The sequence below is a fragment of the Anomalospiza imberbis genome, chromosome Z (assembly GCF_031753505.1).
Source record: "Anomalospiza imberbis isolate Cuckoo-Finch-1a 21T00152 chromosome Z, ASM3175350v1, whole genome shotgun sequence".
Taxonomy (NCBI): domain Eukaryota; kingdom Metazoa; phylum Chordata; class Aves; order Passeriformes; family Viduidae; genus Anomalospiza; species Anomalospiza imberbis.
In genome coordinates, this window is record NC_089721.1 from 48,078,900 (window position 1) to 48,097,680 (window position 18,781).

General features: G+C 52.4%; 2 protein-coding genes across 2 annotated transcripts; both read left to right on the plus strand.

Annotated features, from left to right (window-relative positions):
* Nucleotides 1-3,515: 3,515 nt before the first annotated feature.
* LOC137465145 (serine/threonine-protein kinase PAK 3-like) lies at nucleotides 3,516-8,512 on the plus strand (the record flags this gene model as incomplete). Its single annotated transcript, XM_068176935.1, has 10 exons — nucleotides 3,516-3,656; nucleotides 4,650-4,791; nucleotides 5,172-5,235; nucleotides 5,873-5,921; nucleotides 6,098-6,207; nucleotides 6,469-6,586; nucleotides 7,334-7,433; nucleotides 7,715-7,911; nucleotides 8,008-8,145; nucleotides 8,380-8,512. Coding segments are annotated over 10 exons (1,161 nt in total), but the record flags the coding sequence as incomplete, so codon positions are not given.
* A 4,955-nt stretch (nucleotides 8,513-13,467) lies between these two features.
* On the plus strand, nucleotides 13,468-18,473 carry LOC137465109 (serine/threonine-protein kinase PAK 3-like; the record flags this gene model as incomplete). The annotated part of the gene is made up of 10 exons (XM_068176868.1): nucleotides 13,468-13,584; nucleotides 14,584-14,725; nucleotides 15,106-15,169; nucleotides 15,807-15,855; nucleotides 16,032-16,141; nucleotides 16,405-16,522; nucleotides 17,269-17,368; nucleotides 17,650-17,846; nucleotides 17,943-18,080; nucleotides 18,315-18,473. Coding segments are annotated over 10 exons (1,137 nt in total), but the record flags the coding sequence as incomplete, so codon positions are not given.
* Nucleotides 18,474-18,781: the final 308 nt, after the last annotated feature.

Genomic DNA, 18,781 nt, shown 5'->3' on the forward strand with positions numbered 1-18,781 from the left:
TTCCTGGCAATCACTTGGTATTGAAGAATAAAGGAGGGCTGAAACTCTTGAGGCCCAGAGGCCTGCCGCTGGAGCTCTACTACCTCAGTCCTGAACGGTGACCAGAGTCAAAGAGAGACACCCCTCTCTCTCACCCATAAGCATCTGCAGGCTTATGTTAATGCAACAGGTTTTATTGGTATCACCCCGTTCAACCGCCCTTTTTTCCTGATATGAACTCCCCCTTGAATGTTCTCCCCTCTATTGTCCCCTGTTGGTCTCAGTTTACTGCAATGCTCCGCTCCTGTTACCTCACTGGTTCCCCACATGGCTGCCCCTCCTCTGCCTCACTTGTACTCAGTTGCCGTTGGCCCTCTGAGCTGCCCCTTTTCCCCTCATATTAAGCCCTGTGTCCTCAGCCCCATTTTGTCTCTGTCCCTGGAGCCTCTTCATGGCACTGAGGCACCTTTGCAGCTCCACACAAAGACCAGTCTCTCGCCTCATTCACCAACATTTTAAGCAAGCATGCTCCACATCCTGGGAATGCAGAGGCACAGAGGCCAGTTGTGGACGTGTGCTAACAGAAACGGCGCGTCTTCCTAACGCTTCCCTCTCTTAAACCTTTGGAGCTCCAAAGCGCTCTGCTCAAGTGGGTCTGAGGGCCTACACTCAGCTTTCCACGCTACCGTCTCATTCTTCCTTCTCTAAGCCCTACAAGGGGCTGGTTGATGTCAGCTGACTTGGAAATGGGGAAAATGAGATGCTTTCTAATTGAGGCAATTCTTCTGGGTAACTACTGCAGGGTTTTTTCAGCAACAGAATTTCAAGATAGTGCTGGGCCTTTCAGCAATTGCATTGGTTTTCAAATGCCACCCTCAGCATCTGAAGTGTGAGGAGCCCATTGTAAAGCTTCTTTAAAGACAATGTGCTGTCCACCAGCAGAGGACCGGTCTGTGCTGAGTCACCAGAAAAGCAAGCTAAGCCAGGGATCATTATTCCATGGGAAAACAGAGTTGAATTCCAGAGGAGTCGCATGCACTTTTTTCCCCCCTCCCCTCCCACCCAGTACTTCCATTCAACTTTCCAGCTGATTCCTGGATTGAGCTGGAAATTTTGACAGAGAGGGGAATGACTGCATCTGATTTTTACTGGGATTTGGCTATCTGAACGTCTGCTTGGAATCTTACAGGAAGCATAGAGTCTAGGCAAACCTCTGTGAGACTGCAGCTTTGGACTGTTCCAAAAGGCCCTTCCTTGGGCTCGACATCTGCAGGGCATTGCAGAGCAGTGGGCTGCAGGCTGCTGCCAGATATCCAAAACAGCACAACTCTGACAGCCCAAGAATCACCGCACAGCTCCTCTGGATGTTCGGAGGCTTTCGATGGCCAAAGCAAGAGCAAGCAGGACAAGAGGAGCTTTGTGTCAAGAGCTAAGCCAGCATCTCCCTGCCACATAGGGAGGTCAGGCTCCAAACAGAGTGGGAGCAACAATCAGCATGCACCTGTGTGCTCAAGAAGCAGCTGCACACTGCAATACTCCTGGAAATGTATTTACTTTGCTTCTTTTTTCCCCTAAATGTCCCGGAAGAAGTTGACTTTTCAGAACCAACGAAGATGCCAGCCAGAAGAAGCACGCTTGCTTTTGGTTCTTGCGTGCTGGCTGGGCCGGTGTGTTTTCTGAGTTCCCCTGGGGTGCCTTGAGCACTGGCTTATGGACTGTAAGGACATGTTCTGCTGCTTTATGACCGAGGAGAACTTCCCAGGCTTTTCTTTTGCATCCACTGTACAGAAGGTTTGGTTGCCGGGCACAACAAACCCAGAGCAGCTGCTATTGTCAGGTCAAGGGAGCGGTGCCACGTCACAGTGCTGTCAGCACAGCGATGTCCCGGTGCACCCAAGGCCTGGTTGTCCAGAGCAGCTTTTCCGCTCACTCCCTGCAGGAGGATCCTTGTGATCAAGGAGTTCTCAGCAGACGGCCTGCCCCCCGAGAGGAGTCTTGGTTTTTCCCTTGGGTGGCATTCAGTGTGCAAACCCGCAGAGCACGGCTAAAATGATCGGGCGAGTCTGTGCCGCGGTTTGCACCGTCTTCTCTCTTGCTTATTCTGGCTATTACCTGATCCACCTGACTCGTAAGTAAAGGTTTATCCTGAGGCTGGCATCACCTGGCTTTTGCTTCACTCTGCTCTTTATGCCGCAGTAGTGACCAAGTTTCTTTTGGGAACAAAATTGCCATTAAGATGCCACTGGTTTGGTAAATCTGCTGCCAGCAGCATCAGCTAAGAAGGGGGTATCTGTACTGGGTGGTAGGCGCAGAGTATTTGCAGAGTATTTGCAATGTAATTTGCAACCTGCAGCGCTTGCGTTCCCTCCCACGGGACAGCGCGTGGCAGTGGAGTCTGTCATTTCCTCAAGCTTGCTGCTTCAACCAAGACAACCTGCAAATTGCAGACTCCAGGGAGAGATGCTCAGGAGTACTCTGAGCATCTGCGCTTCTCTCCAGGAGTGAAGGAAAGCATCTTTTGCTCCAACTTCTGCCATTCACAGGCCTTGGCTGTCTGACTTGACCCTTTTATGGTGCGCCAAGAAAGCCATTCCCTTGGCAATGCGGGACCAACTCCAATCCAGTTAGGGTTTGCTGCTGAACCCAGGAGCTGTTCCTGGGCTGCTTCAGCAGAGAGCTGCCACAGCAAGGGGGCCCTTTGTGGAAGCTTTGCTGTTGTATCGTCTTCAGCCAATTGATGGGAAGTAGTGCATGCAACTAAAAGAAGTATCTATAAAATGCAGGAAAGAGAAGAGGAAAATGCTGCTTGAGCTGTTGGGCAGAACAGAAGCTCAGCCTGTTAAAGAACAACTGGCATTTCCATGGCCGTGTTTCTATTCTCTCCTGGCAAAAGAGGCCCAAATGTAGACAGAGCCTACTATAGTGTCCTTGTTGTTCTCTTGCTTGCTGTGGGAAAGGGCTGTTGCTCCTTGAGGCATGTTGGGAAAGGGAAATGCTCTCCGTTGGGAATGACTTGTGCTGTGGGAGCCCCCTTTCTAAGGGCACTTTTCTAAGGGCCTCTGGTTCCTTTTCCCTTGCTCCCTGCAGGTCACCTCTCACACAGATGGAGACAAGCCTGTCCTTTGGTGAGTAGCAAAGGAACCTCTGACGTTGCTGGCGTGTAAGAACTGTGCAGCAAGCTGTGGGCTTGGCCTGTTGTAATAGAGTGTGGAGTGCCCGGCTGAAAGAAAGACCAACTGCCTGGTGGCATCAGCAGTAGCAAAGGGAGCACTGGCTCCTTCCTAATTTTCCAGTGAAGAGCCTTTCAAGAGATGAAAGGCAAATGTGACAGCTCCAAGGTGTCTTGCTGATTCCAGCCAGCATGGAAGATCAAATGCGCAGCAAGAGGGAGTACCACCTCATTCAGCCATCTTCATAGGGCTTTCATGACTCAGAATCCCACTTGTATCCAAGTCTATAATTTGCCCTTCTTCTGGGTGCTTTCCCAGCTCAGTAGAAAGCAGCCCTGAAAGGATTGGCTGTTCCCAGTCTCTCTCACTTCTGTCTGTCTGCAGGGCTCAACCACAGGGTCAGCACCTCCTCTGGCTGACACTGTTATTGAGGAAGTGGATGAAGAGGAGCAAAACAACATCAAGCCTCCAGCTGCTCTCCCTCCACAGCCTGAACTTGCAGAGCCAGTAAGTGGCATCTGAGCTTGGCACTGCCTGTGGTGCAGGGCCAAGCTTCAAGCTTTGGATGACCCAGCCCTCGTTGCTCGCGGCTGAAGATGCTGGGGGCTGTGTGCCTGCCATGACGTAGTGCTGCTTCAGCCAAGCCAGGGACCCCTGGCCAGTGGGTTCTGAACTTTGACACTTGAGCGTCACTTTTCTGGGATGCTGAGAGGGCCCGAGAATGTCTCTTGGGATCAGACAAGAGGCAGCATTAAATTATTCCCAATGTAGAAGTGAGCCCCTTGTGCCCACTGTCAGTGCGGGCTGCCTGCAGTCAGTGGACGGAGTGGTGCAAAGCCTCAGTTGACAGCCTTGCGGGATTATTTTGGGAGACGCTGGTCCCTGAAAGGGACAAGCCACTCTCCATGGACTAATTAGCTTCAGGCATAAAGTAGACTGTCCTGGACTTCCCCACGGTCAGAGCAGGGTTTGGTGAGGAGAATCCTAGGAGGCTCCACATTGTAAAGGGCGGATGGGTCTCAGCAGGGCTGGAACGCAACTCCCATGGGCTGCCCCCTAATGCCTGAAATACAGAGGGGAAATCAGAGAAACAGATCAGAGAAGGGGCACGCTCCAGACTTGTGGTCAGACAGTTGCATGCTAGCTCCATGGTGATTTCATTGTCAAGGAAAACACGGGAGGAGGAGGAGGAGGAGAAGAACAAGGCTCTGGGGCCGTGCTCTGATCTCTTTCTGGACCTTTTCAAACCCATTGATCCCCTGCTGCAGTGGTCTTGCAGGAAAGCCGAAACGGTGGAGCAGGGAAGTGGCCATGAGGGGCTGTATCAAAGCAGCCTTAGTGGTTTTCCCATTGCCTTTGAGAAGGGGACATCCAAAACTCCCCAGCTGAGGAGGCCTGGTGGTGGCTGGCAGCATCTTCCAAAAGCCTTGCTTTTGCTGTGTGCTCTCCGGGGCATCTGTACCAGCCACCCTTCTGAGGGGCAATCCTTTCTTGTCCCAGCTCAACACAGGCTCTGCCATTCAGCGTGCCGCTGGACCAGCATCGCCTGCAGCAGCCAGCGCTCCCCCAGCTGCCGGCCCTTCATCCGGCAGCCCAGCCCAGCAGCCCGAGATGAGAGAGGAGCAGGGCCTGAAGACACTGAGTACGTCTGGTGTATTTCTTGTCTGCCAGAGCAGTGTGTTGTCTGCGGTTCCCGGTGTAGGCTCAGCCAGAAGTTCCCCCTCAGTCTCGGAGGCACTCAACAGAACCTGTGGTTGTGCTTTGAGGCAGTGAGGGAGTGCTCAGGGTGTTCCTGCTGCCTCTGGGGGCAGCTGAGCCTGGCTTGGATCTGCCTGGGCTGCCTTCTGTGCCAAAGGCAAAAGCAGAGATTGCTTCTGGTTGAGCAGAAGGGCTGGCACGTCGCGAGTGACTAGGCCCCAGGCAGCTCTCAAACTCCTGACAGTGGGGATGCATTTTGGATTGTCCGGGGAGCAGCGTCTCTGGTTGAAAGTGAGCTCCTTGCACGGCTTTTGTCTTTCTCAGGGAGCATTGTGAGTCTGGGTGAGCCAATGAAGAAATACAGGGCATTTGAAGAACTTGGACGAGGGTAAGTGTGACGTCTACTCCATAAAACAAACCATGGGCCGGGTCTTCAGCTTATGCAATATCAAGCGTGAAGTCAGGCAAGCTCCAAACATGGTCAGACTCTGGCTTTGCCTCCTGCCACCTCTCAGGATTGCTCAGTCAGAGCAGTCAGGAAGCATCATCAAAGACAACTTGATGCTAGCCATGTCTCGCTTGCAGCACTGAGGAGCAGGAGCTGAAAGATCCCCTGCCTCTGTGTCTGTGTGGCCTCAAAGAGCACCTTGCCACTCAAGAGCTGCCTGATAACAGTTCTACAAGGCAGTGTTTTCAAAGTTAGTCTTCTCCAGATTTCAACCCACGTGCACACCTGTGTGAAAACCCTCACACAGAGGGAGTCCCCCTTAACACTGGAATGGAACTAACTGGGCGTGTGCCTTGGAGATTTGCAGAAGGCCTTGGTCTTCCTGTGGGAGCTCAGTGCTCCCTTGGACACCCTGCCCTGCATGGCAGAGGGCTGGTGGGCTGGTGTGCTGTCGGCTGACGAGGTGCCACAGCCAGGCATTTTCTAAGGAGTCCAGGCAGCCTGGGGAGATCTCCTGCCTAGGCTTGCTTTCACTGCCAGCTGGAAAGAGCTTTTTCTGCTGCCATTCTCTTTCTAGGGGGTTTGGAGCTGTTTATAAAGCCCTCGACACCAGCACAGGACAACAGGTAAAGTGTCAATACCCCCAGGAGTTTCTCCTAAGCTCTGCTGTCTAGAAACAAGGCAGTTTGGCACAGCTCGCTGTGTCATGGCACAAGCACTCTCTCCGTGCTCCTTCCTCTCTCCGTCTCCCTCTCGTGCAGGGAGCCACTTCTCAAGTTAATGGTCGCCAATGTCTTTTTAGGTGGCCATCAAGATAATGTCGCTTGAGGAGATGTCCGAGGAGCTGGCTGTCAATGAAATCCTGGTCATGAGGGACAGCAGGAATCCCAATATTGTTAGCTACTTAGACAGGTTGGGATATTCTCTAGTCTATGTAGCTTTAGAGAGTGCAAGCCAGAAGTGACAACGCCCTTTGGTCAACCAGCAGAAAATGGAGCTGTTCATGATTTCTCTGCAGGGGAGGGGTTTGCACCTGGTGTTCAAGAATCTCTTCTGGCATATGTAGCTTGGACAGCAGTTGCAAAAGCCTGGGTCAGGCCCTCGGGTGACTGAGCTGGGCCCGTTCCTCTCTCTCTCTCTCTCTGTCTCCATGCTGTGGTTTGCTTCTTTCAGCTACCTGGTGGATACGGAGCTCTGGCTGGCGATGGAGTTCATGGACGGCGGCACGTTGTTTGATGTGCTCAGTGCAGTGTCCCTGGAGGAAGGACAGATAGGCGCTGTCTGTCGGGAGGTGAGGGATCCCGCTTTTGCTTTCCCCGGCCTGCCCAGGATGGCTCTTGTGAACTGGTGGTTAAGGACAGCAGAGATTTCTTGCTCCCGGCTTTCTTTTGCTGCTGCTGTCACGACACAGAGGAGAAGTAATAGCATTCGTCTGAAGTGAGCTGCCTGTCGGAGTCCCCGCACTCCTCAGGCTCTGTCCTTGCACTCTTCCCTACTGTCTGTCCTCTGGCGCTCGTGCTCGCTCACTTGCTTCGTTTCCTGGTTTCCTCCTCTCAGCTTTGCCTCTGAATGTTTGCCTGGAGCCTGTCTGTCTGTCCTACTTTCCTTGACATTCTAAGCCCGCATGCAGGTGGCAGAATTTCAAGCCAAGGCTAAAGGAGATGTCCTCAGCTTCAAAAGATAGCATTGCAGCCCCGATGGCGATGGATTCTGAAACAGGTCTATTGTGCTACTTCCCCCTCTGCTGCCACAGGGCTTCCGAGAAAATCTTTGCCACGCTGCTCGCCAGCCAAAGGTCACGTGCTTGGTACCCACGGTAGGATGGACTTGTGCAAGCTCCAATGCCTTCACTTTGAAATATAGAAAACACTTCTAAAAGCACTGAAGCAGCATGCTCTTCCTCTTGAACGCACCATGATAGTGCAGCCTCCTTCACAATTCCCTGAGAAAGCTGTCAATCTCTTAGAGCCCTTTCCTTTATTGTAGGAGGAAATCAGATGCTGAAATGTTAACTTTCCCTCCCTTCTTTCTCTCTCAGTGCCTGCAAGGACTGCATTTCCTTCATTCCCGCCAAGTCATCCACAGCGACATCAAAAGCAACAACGTTCTTGTGGGCATGGACGGATCGGTCAAATTGGGTGGGTATCCCTGCTCAGGTGCAGCGCTCCCTGCGTGTGCTCTGGGGTTGCTTTTTGCTGACTGCCACTTGCCCAGAAGCGCTGTTCAGCCAGTTCATGAATCGTGAGGGTGTTTTTGAAATGGCCAATGCCTTATTTCCCTGGCTCCAGCCACGTGGAAGGAGAGCTCGGCTGCGTTTTCAGCTAGATTCAGCACGGCCTTGTCAGGCTTGGGGTGGGCCATCCTTTAGCCTGGTTTGCCAGTGGTAGCTGGCTTTGACAGGGTTTGTTTTTCTCCTCAGCTGACTTTGGCCTCTGTGCTCAGCTCAGCCCTGAGCGCAGCAAGCGCAGCTCCAGTGTTGGCACGCCCAGCTGGATGGCACCGGAAGTGGTGAGAGGAGAAGCCTATGGCCCCAAAGTGGACATCTGGTCCCTGGGGATCATGGGGCTGGAAATGGTGGAAGGGGAAGCTCCTTACGAGAGGGAAGCCCGTCCCAGGGTAAGGTGCAGCTTAGAAAGGGGGCTCTGTGTGGGGAGAGCTGTTGCGGCTAGGAAAGGAGCAGGCAGAGTGTCCTCTTCCATCCATGTGCTGTAGGTTTTTGAGCTGATAGAAAGGAACGGGCCCCCAAAACTGCAGAACCCCAAGCACCACTCGGCTCTCCTGCGCGACTTTCTGCGCTGCTGCCTGCAGGCAGACGAGGACAGGCGCTGGTCTGCCCAGGAACTCCTGCAGGTAAGAAAAAGCAAAGGGGCAAAAAGCCCCGTGAGGACACCTGCATCAAGGGATCAAGAGGAGTGTGGGTCACGTGGGTGAGACAGGTTACAGGACAGGAAGGGCCCACGTGGAATGGGCTGCCCTCGGTCCTCTTGGTGTGTCGTTCTGATAGCCAAGGAATCCTGCTTGGGCCCGTGAGGATGGGATCATGGAAAGTAACGGTTCCTTTCATGTTGGTTTTTCTTCTGGCAGCATCCGTTTGTGACCTCAGGCGAGCCAGCCTCCAGCCTGGCTGCTCTGATCACCTCAGCCAAGCAAGAGCTGGAAGACTGGAGAGGAGACGCTTGCGCCTGAGGAGGCCCTTGTGCCGTGCCAGCTCAGAGCAGGGAAAAGGGGATGTATAGTGTTCCGGCAGAGAGTTAGCCCACCCCCTGACTTTTAAAAGGAGCTGTGCTGTAGATAGGAAATGTAATGGCTTCGTAACCTTGCCATTTTATTAAAATGACACATTTTTATTAAAAATGGTGTTCAATGTTTATTGCTGTTGTTTTTTTCTCTCAAAAGATTAACTTTTAAAAATTAAGGAAATTGAGGGAGTGACTTCTATGGACTACAGCATCTAGGTAGCTTGGACAAGAGGGGATTGTTTAGCTTGGAATAGAGTATTGTTAATTTAGGGAAGCTCTGAGGTATCTTTTAAGTAGAAAAGAATGAATTGTCCTGATAAGAATTAAGCTGTGAGAGGGAAAGCTGTGATGCAGCAGAACTGCACCATGCAGGCGCTACAAGCTGTCAGCCTGATCAGGGCAGAATGATGAAGATGAAGAAGCAGTGAGGGGATACTTTGTTTCAGCCAGAGTGGCAATAAAACTAAAATATCCAGAGTTTTGGAAGGCTTCCTTCCCTGCCATGCTGTAGCTAAGCTCGACGGTCCCTTTCAGGGGCCCAAAGAGCATGCTGAGCTAAGCAGCTTGGCTTACCTGAACTGGGGAGAGCAAGTGCAGGAAAACTGGAGAGGAGACGCTTGTACCTGAGGAGGCCCTTGTGCCTCGCCAGCTCAGAGGAGGCAAAAGGGGACGTATCGTGCATTGGCAGAGATTCAGCCATCCCCTGAGTTTTGTTGAGGAGCTCTGCTGTAGATAGGAAATGTAATGTTTTGAGGGTCTCTTAGCTTAGCTGTCTTTAGTTAGGACTATAGACCATAGAAAGCTTCATTCATGACGAAGCATTGTTTAGATAAGAGCAGAGTATTGTCGATGTAGGGAAGCTCAGAATTATCCTTTAAGGAGAAATGAATGAATTGTCATAAGAAGAATTAAGCTATCAAAGAAGAAGCTGGGATTCAGCAGATCCGGAGCACACATGTCCCACGTGCTTGCAGCCTGAACTAGCCATCTGGAGGACAAAATGAGGAAGATGAAGATGGTGATGTAAGCAGAAGATGCTCTGTTCCAGCGCTTGGTTTCAGCATGACTGGCCATAAAAACTCTAAACCCTCCAGAGCCCTGGAATGTTCCCTTCCATGTCATGCTGTGCCTAAGCTGGTCAGTGCAGTGCCTACGAAGCTGTGCGCTCGGGATGGGCTCTCCCGTTCATGGATTTGCACTGCTTCCGAGTGGCCCAAGGCTCTCTCCCTTCACAGAGGGGCCCTGCCCTGCCCTGCCCCATCTGGCCCCTGACAGCTGCTCCACACCGCCCCACCTGGCTTGCAGAGACCTTGTCCCCCATGCCCTGGCATCTCCAGTTCCAGCTGCACCTCCTGGTGTATCAAGAGAAGGGACCAAGCCCCTCTTGTTTGTTCTTCCTGGCAATCACTTGGTATTGAAGAATAAAGGAGGGCTGAAACTCTTGAGGCCCAGAGGCCTGCCGCTGGAGCTCTACTACCTCAGTCCTGAACGGTGACCAGAGTCAAAGAGAGACAACCCCTCTCTCTCACCCCATAAGCATCTGCAGGCTTATGTTAATGCAACAGGTTTTATTGGTATCACCCCGTTCAACCGCCCTTTTTTCCTGATATGAACTCCCCCTTGAATGTTCTCCCCTCTCTTGTCCCCTGTTGGTCTCAGTTTACTGCAATGCTCCGCTCCTGTTACCTCACTGGTTCCCCACATGGCTGCCCCTCCTCTGCCTCCCTTGTACTCAGTTGCCGTTGGCCCTCCGAGCTGCCCCTTTTCCCCTCATATTAAGCCCTGTGTCCTCAGCCCCATTTTGTCTCTGTCCCTGGAGCCTCTTCATGGCACTGAGGCACCTTTGCGGCTCCACACAAAGACCAGTCTCTCGCCTCATTCACCAACATTTTAAGCAAGCATGCTCCACATCCTGGGAATGCAGAGGCACAGAGGCCAGTTGTGGACGTGTGCTAACAGAAACGGCGCGTCTTCCTAACGCTTCCCTCTCTTAAACCTTTGGAGCTCCAAAGCGCTCTGCTCAAGTGGGTCTGAGGGCCTACACTCAGCTTTCCACGCTACCGTCTCATTCTTCCTTCTCTAAGCCCTACAAGGGGCTGGTTGATGTCAGCTGACTTGGAAATGGGGAAAATGAGATGCTTTCTAATTGAGGCAATTCTTCTGGGTAACTACTGCAGGGTTTTTTCAGCAACAGAATTTCAAGATAGTGCTGGGCCTTTCAGCAATTGCATTGGTTTTCAAATGCCACCCTCAGCATCTGAAGTGTGAGGAGCCCATTGTAAAGCTTCTTTAAAGACAATGTGCTGTCCACCAGCAGAGGACCGGTCTGTGCTGAGTCACCAGAAAAGCAAGCTAAGCCAGGGATCATTATTCCATGGGAAAACAGAGTTGAATTCCAGAGGAGTCGCATGCACTTTTTTCCCCCCTCCCCTCCCACCCAGTACTTCCATTCAACTTTCCAGCTGATTCCTGGATTGAGCTGGAAATTTTGACAGAGAGGGGAATGACTGCATCTGATTTTTACTGGGATTTGGCTATCTGAACGTCTGCTTGGAATCTTACAGGAAGCATAGAGTCTAGGCAAACCTCTGTGAGACTGCAGCTTTGGACTGTTCCAAAAGGCCCTTCCTTGGGCTCGACATCTGCAGGGCATTGCAGAGCAGTGGGCTGCAGGCTGCTGCCAGATATCCAAAACAGCACAACTCTGACAGCCCAAGAATCACCGCACAGCTCCTCTGGATGTTCGGAGGCTCGATGGCCAAAGCAAGAGCAAGCAGGACAAGAGGAGCTTTGTGTCAAGAGCTAAGCCAGCATCTCCCTGCCACATAGGGAGGTCAGGCTCCAAACAGAGTGGGAGCAACAATCAGCATGCACCTGTGTGCTCAAGAAGCAGCTGCACACTGCAATACTCCTGGAAATGTATTTACTTTGCTTCTTTTTTCCCCTAAATGTCACGGAAGAAGTTGACTTTTCAGAACCAACGAAGATGCCAGCCAGAAGAAGCACGCTTGCTTTTGGTTCTTGCGTGCTGGCTGGGCCGGTGTGTTTTCTGAGTTCCCCTGGGGTGCCTTGAGCACTGGCTTATGGACTGTAAGGACATGTTCTGCTGCTTTATGACCGAGGAGAACTTCCCAGGCTTTACTTTTGCATCCACTGTACAGAAGGTTTGGTTGCCGGGCACAACAAACCCAGAGCAGCTGCTATTGTGAGGTCAAGGGAGCGGTGCCACGTCACAGTGCTGTCAGCACAGCGATGTCCCGGTGCACCCAAGGCCTGGTTGTCCAGAGCAGCTTTTCCGCTCACTCCCTGCAGGAGGATCCTTGTGATCAAGGAGTTCTCAGCAGACGGCCTGCCCCCCGAGAGGAGTCTTGGTTTTTCCCTTGGGTGGCATTCAGTGTGCAAACCCGCAGAGCACGGCTAAAATGATCGGGCGAGTCTGTGCCGCGGTTTGCACCGTCTTTTCTCTTGCTTATTCTGGCTATTACCTGATCCACCTGACTCGTAAGTAAAGGTTTTTCCTGGGGCTGGCATCACCTGGCTTTTGCTTCACTCTGCTCTTTATGCTGCAGTAGTGACCAAGTTTCTTTTGGGAACAAAATTGCCATTAAGATGCCACCGGTTTGGTAAATCTGCTGCCAGCAGTATCAGCTAAGAAGGGGGTATCTGTACTGGGTGGTAGGCGCAGAGTATTTGCAGAGTATTTGCAATGTAATTTGCAACCTGCAGCGCTTGCGTTCCCTCCCACGGGACAGCGCGTGGCAGTGGAGTCTGTCATTTCCTCAAGCTTGCTGCTTCAACCAAGACAACCTGCAAATTGCAGACTCCAGGGAGAGATGCTCAGAAGTACTCTGAGCATCTGCGCTTCTCTCCAGGAGTGAAGGAAAGCATCTTTTGCTCCAACTTCTGCCATTCACAGGCCTTGGCTGTCTGACTTGACCCTTTTATGGTGCGCCAAGAAAGCCATTCCCTTGGCAATGCGGGACCAACTCCAATCCAGTTAGGGTTTGCTGCTGAACCCAGGAGCTGTTCCTGGGCTGCTTCAGCAGAGAGCTGCCACAGCAAGGGGGCCCTTTGTGGAAGCTTTGCTGTTGTATCGTCTTCAGCCAATTGATGGGAAGTAGTGCATGCAACTAAAAGAAGTATCTATAAAATGCAGGAAAGAGAAGAGGAAAATGCTGCTTGAGCTGTTGGGCAGAACAGAAGCTCAGCCTGTTAAAGAACAACTGGCATTTCCATGGCCGTGTTTCTATTCTCTCCTGGCAAAAGAGGCCCAAATGTAGACAGAGCCTACTATAGTGTCCTTGTTGTTCTCTTGCTTGCTGTGGGAAAGGGCTGTTGCTCCTTGAGGCATGTTGGGAAAGGGAAATGCTCTCCGTTGGGAATGACTTGTGCTGTGGGAGCCCCCTTTCTAAGGGCACTTTTCTAAGGGCCTCTGGTTCCTTTTCCCTTGCTCCCTGCAGGTCACCTCTCACACAGATGGAGACAAGCCTGTCCTTTGGTGAGTAGCAAAGGAACCTCTGACGTTGCTGGCGTGTAAGAACTGTGCAGCAAGCTGTGGGCTTGGCCTGTTGTAATAGAGTGTGGAGTGCCCGGCTGAAAGAAAGACCAACTGCCTGGTGGCATCAGCAGTAGCAAAGGGAGCACTGGCTCCTTCCTAATTTTCCAGTGAAGAGCCTTTCAAGAGATGAAAGGCAAATGTGACAGCTCCAAGGTGTCTTGCTGATTCCAGCCAGCATGGAAGATCAAATGCGCAGCAAGAGGGAGTACCACCTCATTCAGCCATCTTCATAGGGCTTTCATGACTCAGAATCCCACTTGTATCCAAGTCTACAATTTGCCCTTCTTCTGGGTGCTTTCCCAGCTCAGTAGAAAGCAGCCCTGAAAGGATTGGCTGTTCCCAGTCTCTCTCACTTCTGTCTGTCTGCAGGGCTCAACCACAGGGTCAGCACCTCCTCTGGCTGACACTGTTTTTGAGGAAGTGGATGAAGAGGAGCAAAACAACATCAAGCCTCCAGCTGCTCTCCCTCCACAGCCTGAACTTGCAGAGCCAGTAAGTGGCATCTGAGCTTGGCACTGCCTGTGGTGCAGGGCCAAGCTTCAAGCTTTGGATGACCCAGCCCTCGTTGCTCGCGGCTGAAGATGCTGGGGGCTGTGTGCCTGCCATGACGTAGTGCTGCTTCAGCCAAGCCAGGGACCCCTGGCCAGTGGGTTCTGAACTTTGACACTTGAGCGTCACTTTTCTGGGATGCTGAGAGGGCCCGAGAATGTCTCTTGGGATCAGACAAGAGGCAGCATTAAATTATTCCCAATGTAGAAGTGAGCCCCTTGTGCCCACTGTCAGTGCGGGCTGCCTGCAGTCAGTGGACGGAGTGGTGCAAAGCCTCAGTTGACAGCCTTGCGGGATTATTTTGGGAGACGCTGGTCCCTGAAAGGGACTAGCCACTCTCCATGGCCTAATTAGCTTCAGGCATAAAGTAGACTGTCCTGGACTTCCCCACGGTCAGAGCAGGGTTTGGTGAGGAGAATCCTAGGAGGCTCCACATTGTAAAGGGCGGATGGGTCTCAGCAGGGCTGGAACGCAGCTCCCATGGGCTGCCCCCTAATGCCTGAAATACAGAGGGGAAATCAGTGAAACAGATCAGAGAAGGGGCACGCTCCAGACTTGTGATCAGACAGTTGCATGCTAGCTCCATGGTGATTTCATTGTCAAGGAAAACACGGGAGGAGGAGGAGGAGGAGGAGGAGAAGAACAAGGCTCTGGGGCCGTGCTCTGATCTCTTTCTGGACCTTTTCAAACCCATTGATCCCCTGCTGCAGTGGTCTTGCAGGAAAGCCGAAACGGTGGAGCAGGGAAGTGGCCATGAGGGGCTGTATCAAAGCAGCCTTAGTGGTTTTCCCATTGCCTTTGAGAAGGGGACATCCAAAACTCCCCAGCTGAGGAGGCCTGGTGGTGGCTGGCAGCATCTTCCGAAAGCCTTGCTTTTGCTGTGTGCTCTCCGGGGCATCTGTACCAGCCACCCTTCTGAGGGGCAATCCTTTCTTGTCCCAGCTCAACACAGGCTCTGCCATTCAGCGTGCCGCTGGACCAGCATCGCCTGCAGCAGCCAGCGCTCCCCCAGCTGCCGGCCCTTCATCCAGCAGCCCAGCCCAGCAGCCCGAGATGAGAGAGGAGCAGGACCTGAAGACACTGAGTACGTCTGGTGTATTTCTTGTCTGCCAGAGCAGTGTGTTGTCTGCAGTTCCCGGTGTAGGCTCAGCCAGAAGTTCCCCCTCAGTCTCGGAGGCACTCAACAGAACCTGTGGTTGTGCTTTGAGGCAGTGAGGGAGTGCTCAGGGTGTTCCTGCTGCCTCTGGGGGCAGCTGAGCCTGGCTTGGATCTGCCTGGGCTGCCTTCTGTGCCAAAGGCAAAAGCAGAGATTGCTTCTGGTTGAGCAGAAGGGCTGGCACGTCGCGAGTGACTAGGCCCCAGGCAGCTCTCAAACTCCTGACAGTGGGGATGCATTTTGGATTGTCCGGGGAGCAGCGTCTCTGGTTGAAAGTGAGCTCCTTGCACGGCTTTTGTCTTTCTCAGGGAGCATTGTGAGTCTGGGTGAGCCAATGAAGAAATACAGGGCATTTGAAGAACTTGGACGAGGGTAAGTGTTACGTCTACTCCATAAAACAAACCATGGGCCGGGTCTTCAGCTTATGCAATATCAAGCGTGAAGTCAGGCAAGCTCCAAACATGGTCAGACTCTGGCTTTGCCTCCTGCCACCTCTCAGGATTGCTCAGTCAGAGCAGTCAGGAAGCATCATCAAAGACAACTTGATGCTAGCCATGTCTCGCTTGCAGCACTGAGGAGCAGGAGCTGAAAGATCCCCTGCCTCTGTGTCTGTGTGGCCTCAAAGAGCACCTTGCCACTCAAGAGCTGCCTGATAACAGTTCTACAAGGCAGTGTTTTCAAAGTTAGTCTTCTCCAGATTTCAACCCACGTGCACACCTGTGTGAAAACCCTCACACAGAGAGAGTCCCCCTTAACACTGGAATGGAACTAACTGGGCGTGTGCCTTGGAGATTTGCAGAAGGCCTTGGTCTTCCTGTGGGAGCTCAGTGCTCCCTTGGACACCCTGCCCTGCATGGCAGAGGGCTGGTGGGCTGGTGCGCTGTCGGCTGACGAGGTGCCACAGCCAGGCATTTTCTAAGGAGTCCAGGCAGCCTGGGGAGATCTCCTGCCTAGGCTTGCTTTCACTGCCAGCTGGAAAGAGCTTTTTCTGCTGCCATTCTCTTTCTAGGGGGTTTGGAGCTGTTTATAAAGCCCTCGACACCAGCACAGGACAACAGGTAAAGTGTCAATACCCCCAGGAGTTTCTCCTAAGCTCTGCTGTCTAGAAACAAGGCGGTTTGGCACAGCTCGCTGTGTCATGGCACAAGCACTCTCTCCGTGCTCCTTCCTCTCTCCGTCTCCCTCTCGTGCAGGGAGCCACTTCTCAAGTTAATGGTCGCCAATGTCTTTTTAGGTGGCCATCAAGATAATGTCGCTTGAGGAGATGTCCGAGGAGCTGGCTGTCAATGAAATCCTGGTCATGAGGGACAGCAGGAATCCCAATATTGTTAGCTACTTAGACAGGTTGGGATATTCTCTAGTCTATGTAGCTTTAGAGAGTGCAAGCCAGAAGTGACAACGCCCTTTGGTCAACCAGCAGAAAATGGAGCTGTTCATGATTTCTCTGCAGGGGAGGGGTTTGCACCTGGTGTTGAAGAATCTCTTCTGGCATATGTAGCTTGGACAGCAGTTGCAAAAGCCTGGGTCAGGCCCTCGGGTGACTGAGCTGGGCCCGTTCCTCTCTCTCTCTCTCTCTCTGTCTCCATGCTGTGGTTTGCTTCTTTCAGCTACCTGGTGGATACGGAGCTCTGGCTGGCGATGGAGTTCATGGACGGCGGCACGTTGTTTGATGTGCTCAGTGCAGTGTACCTGGAGGAAGGACAGATAGGCGCTGTCTGTCGGGAGGTGAGGGATCCCGCTTTTGCTTCCCCCGGCCTGCCCAGGATGGCTCTTGTGAACTGGTGGTTAAGGACAGCAGAGATTTCTTGCTCCCGGCTTTCTTTTGCTGCTGCTGTCACGACACAGAGGAGAAGTAATAGCATTCGTCTGAAGTGAGCTGCCTGTCGGAGTCCCCGCACTCCTCAGGCTCTGTTCTTGCACTCTTCCCTACTGTCTGTCCTCTGGCGCTCGTGCTCGCTCACTTGCTTCGTTTCCTGGTTTCCTCCTCTCAGCTTTGCCTCTGAATGTTTGCCTGGAGCCTGTCTGTCTGTCCTACTTTCCTCGACATTCTAAGCCCGCATGCAGGTGGCAGAATTTCAAGCCAAGGCTAAAAGAGATGTCCTCAGCTTCAAAAGATAGCATTGCCGCCCAGATGGTGATGGATTCTGAAACAGGTCTATTGTGCTACTTCCTCCTCTGCTGCCACAGGGCTTCCGAGAAAATCTTTGCCACGCTGCTCGCCAGCCAAAGGTCACGTGCTCGGTACCCACGGCAGGATGGACTTGTGCAAGCTCCAATGCCTTCACTTTGAAATATAGAAAACACTTCTAAGAGCATTGAAGCAGCAAGCTCTTCCTCTTGAACGCACCATGATAGTGCAGCCTCCTTCACAATTCCTGAGAAAGCTGTCAATCTCTTAGAGCCCTTTCCTTTATTGTAGGAGGAAATCAGATGCTGAAATGTTAACTTTCCCTCCCTTCTTTCTCTCTCAGTGCCTGCAAGGACTGCATTTCCTTCATTCCCACCAAGTCATCCACAGAGACATCAAAAGCAACAACGTTCTTGTGGGCATGGACGGATCAGTCAAATTGGGTGGGTATCCCTGCTCAGGTGCAGCGCTCCCTGCGTGTGCTCTGGGGTTGCTTTTTGGTGACTGCCACTTGCCCAGAAGCGCTGTTCAGCCAGTTCATGAATCGTGAGGGTGTTTTTGAAATGGCCAATGCCTTATTTCCCTGGCTCCAGCCACGTGGAAGGAGAGCTCGGCTGCGTTTTCAGCTAGATTCAGCACGGCCTTGTCAGGCTTGGGGTGGGCCATCCTTTAGCCTGGTTTGCCAGTGGTAGCTGGCTTTGACAGGGTTTGTTTTTCTCCTCAGCTGACTTTGGCCTCTGTGCTCAGCTCAGCCCTGAGCGCAGCAAGCGCAGCTCCAGCGTTGGCACGCCCAGCTGGATGGCACCGGAAGTGGTGAGAGGAGAAGCCTATGGCCCCAAAGTGGACATCTGGTCCCTGGGGATCATGGGGCTGGAAATGGTGGAAGGGGAAGCTCCTTACGAGAGGGAAGCCCGTCCCAGGGTAAGGTGCAGCTTAGAAAGGGGGCTCTGTGTGGGGAGAGCTGTTGCGGCTAGGAAAGGAGCAGGCAGAGTGTCCTCTTCCATCCATGTGCTGTAGGTTTTTGAGCTGATAGAAAGGAACGGGCCCCCAAAACTGCAGAACCCCAAGCACCACTCGGCTCTCCTGCGCGACTTTCTGCGCTGCTGCCTGCAGGCAGACGAGGACAGGCGCTGGTCTGCCCAGGAACTCCTGCAGGTAAGAAAAAGCAAAGGGGCAAAAAGCCCCGTGAGGACACCTGCATCAAGGGATCAAGAGGAGTGTGGGTCACGTGGGTGAGACAGGTTACAGGACAGGAAGGGCCCACGCGGAATGGGCTGCCCTCGGTCCTCTTGGTGTGTCGTTCTGATAGCCAAGGAATCCTGCTTGGGCCCGTGAGGATGGGATCATGGAAAGTAACGGTTCCTTTCATGTTGGTTTTTCTTCTGGCAGCATCCGTTTGTGACCTCAGGCGAGCCAGCCTCCAGCCTGGCTGCTCTGATCACCTCAGCCAAGCAAGAGCTGGAAGACTGGAGAGGAGACGCTTGCGCCTGAGGAGGCCCTTGTGCCGTGCCAGCTCAGAGCAGGGAAAAGGGGATGTATAGTGTTCTGGCAGAGAGTCAGCCATCCTTTGACTTTTTTTCAATGGTTTGCTGTAGGAAATTTAATGCTTTTGTAATTTTGTCTGTTTAGGTGTTGTGAATTTCAACTTATGTTTTTTTTTCTCTCAAAAGATTAACTTTTAAAAATTAAGGAAATTGAGGGAGTGACTTGTAAGTGCTACAGAACATAAATAGTTTAAATAATAAAGGAATGTGTAGGTTGCTACAGAATGTTGTAAATGTAAAAAAGGGACACATATGAAATTTCCAAGTTCTGAAGGGTATTGTATGTTGGGGTGGGGAGAGAGGGAAGAAAGG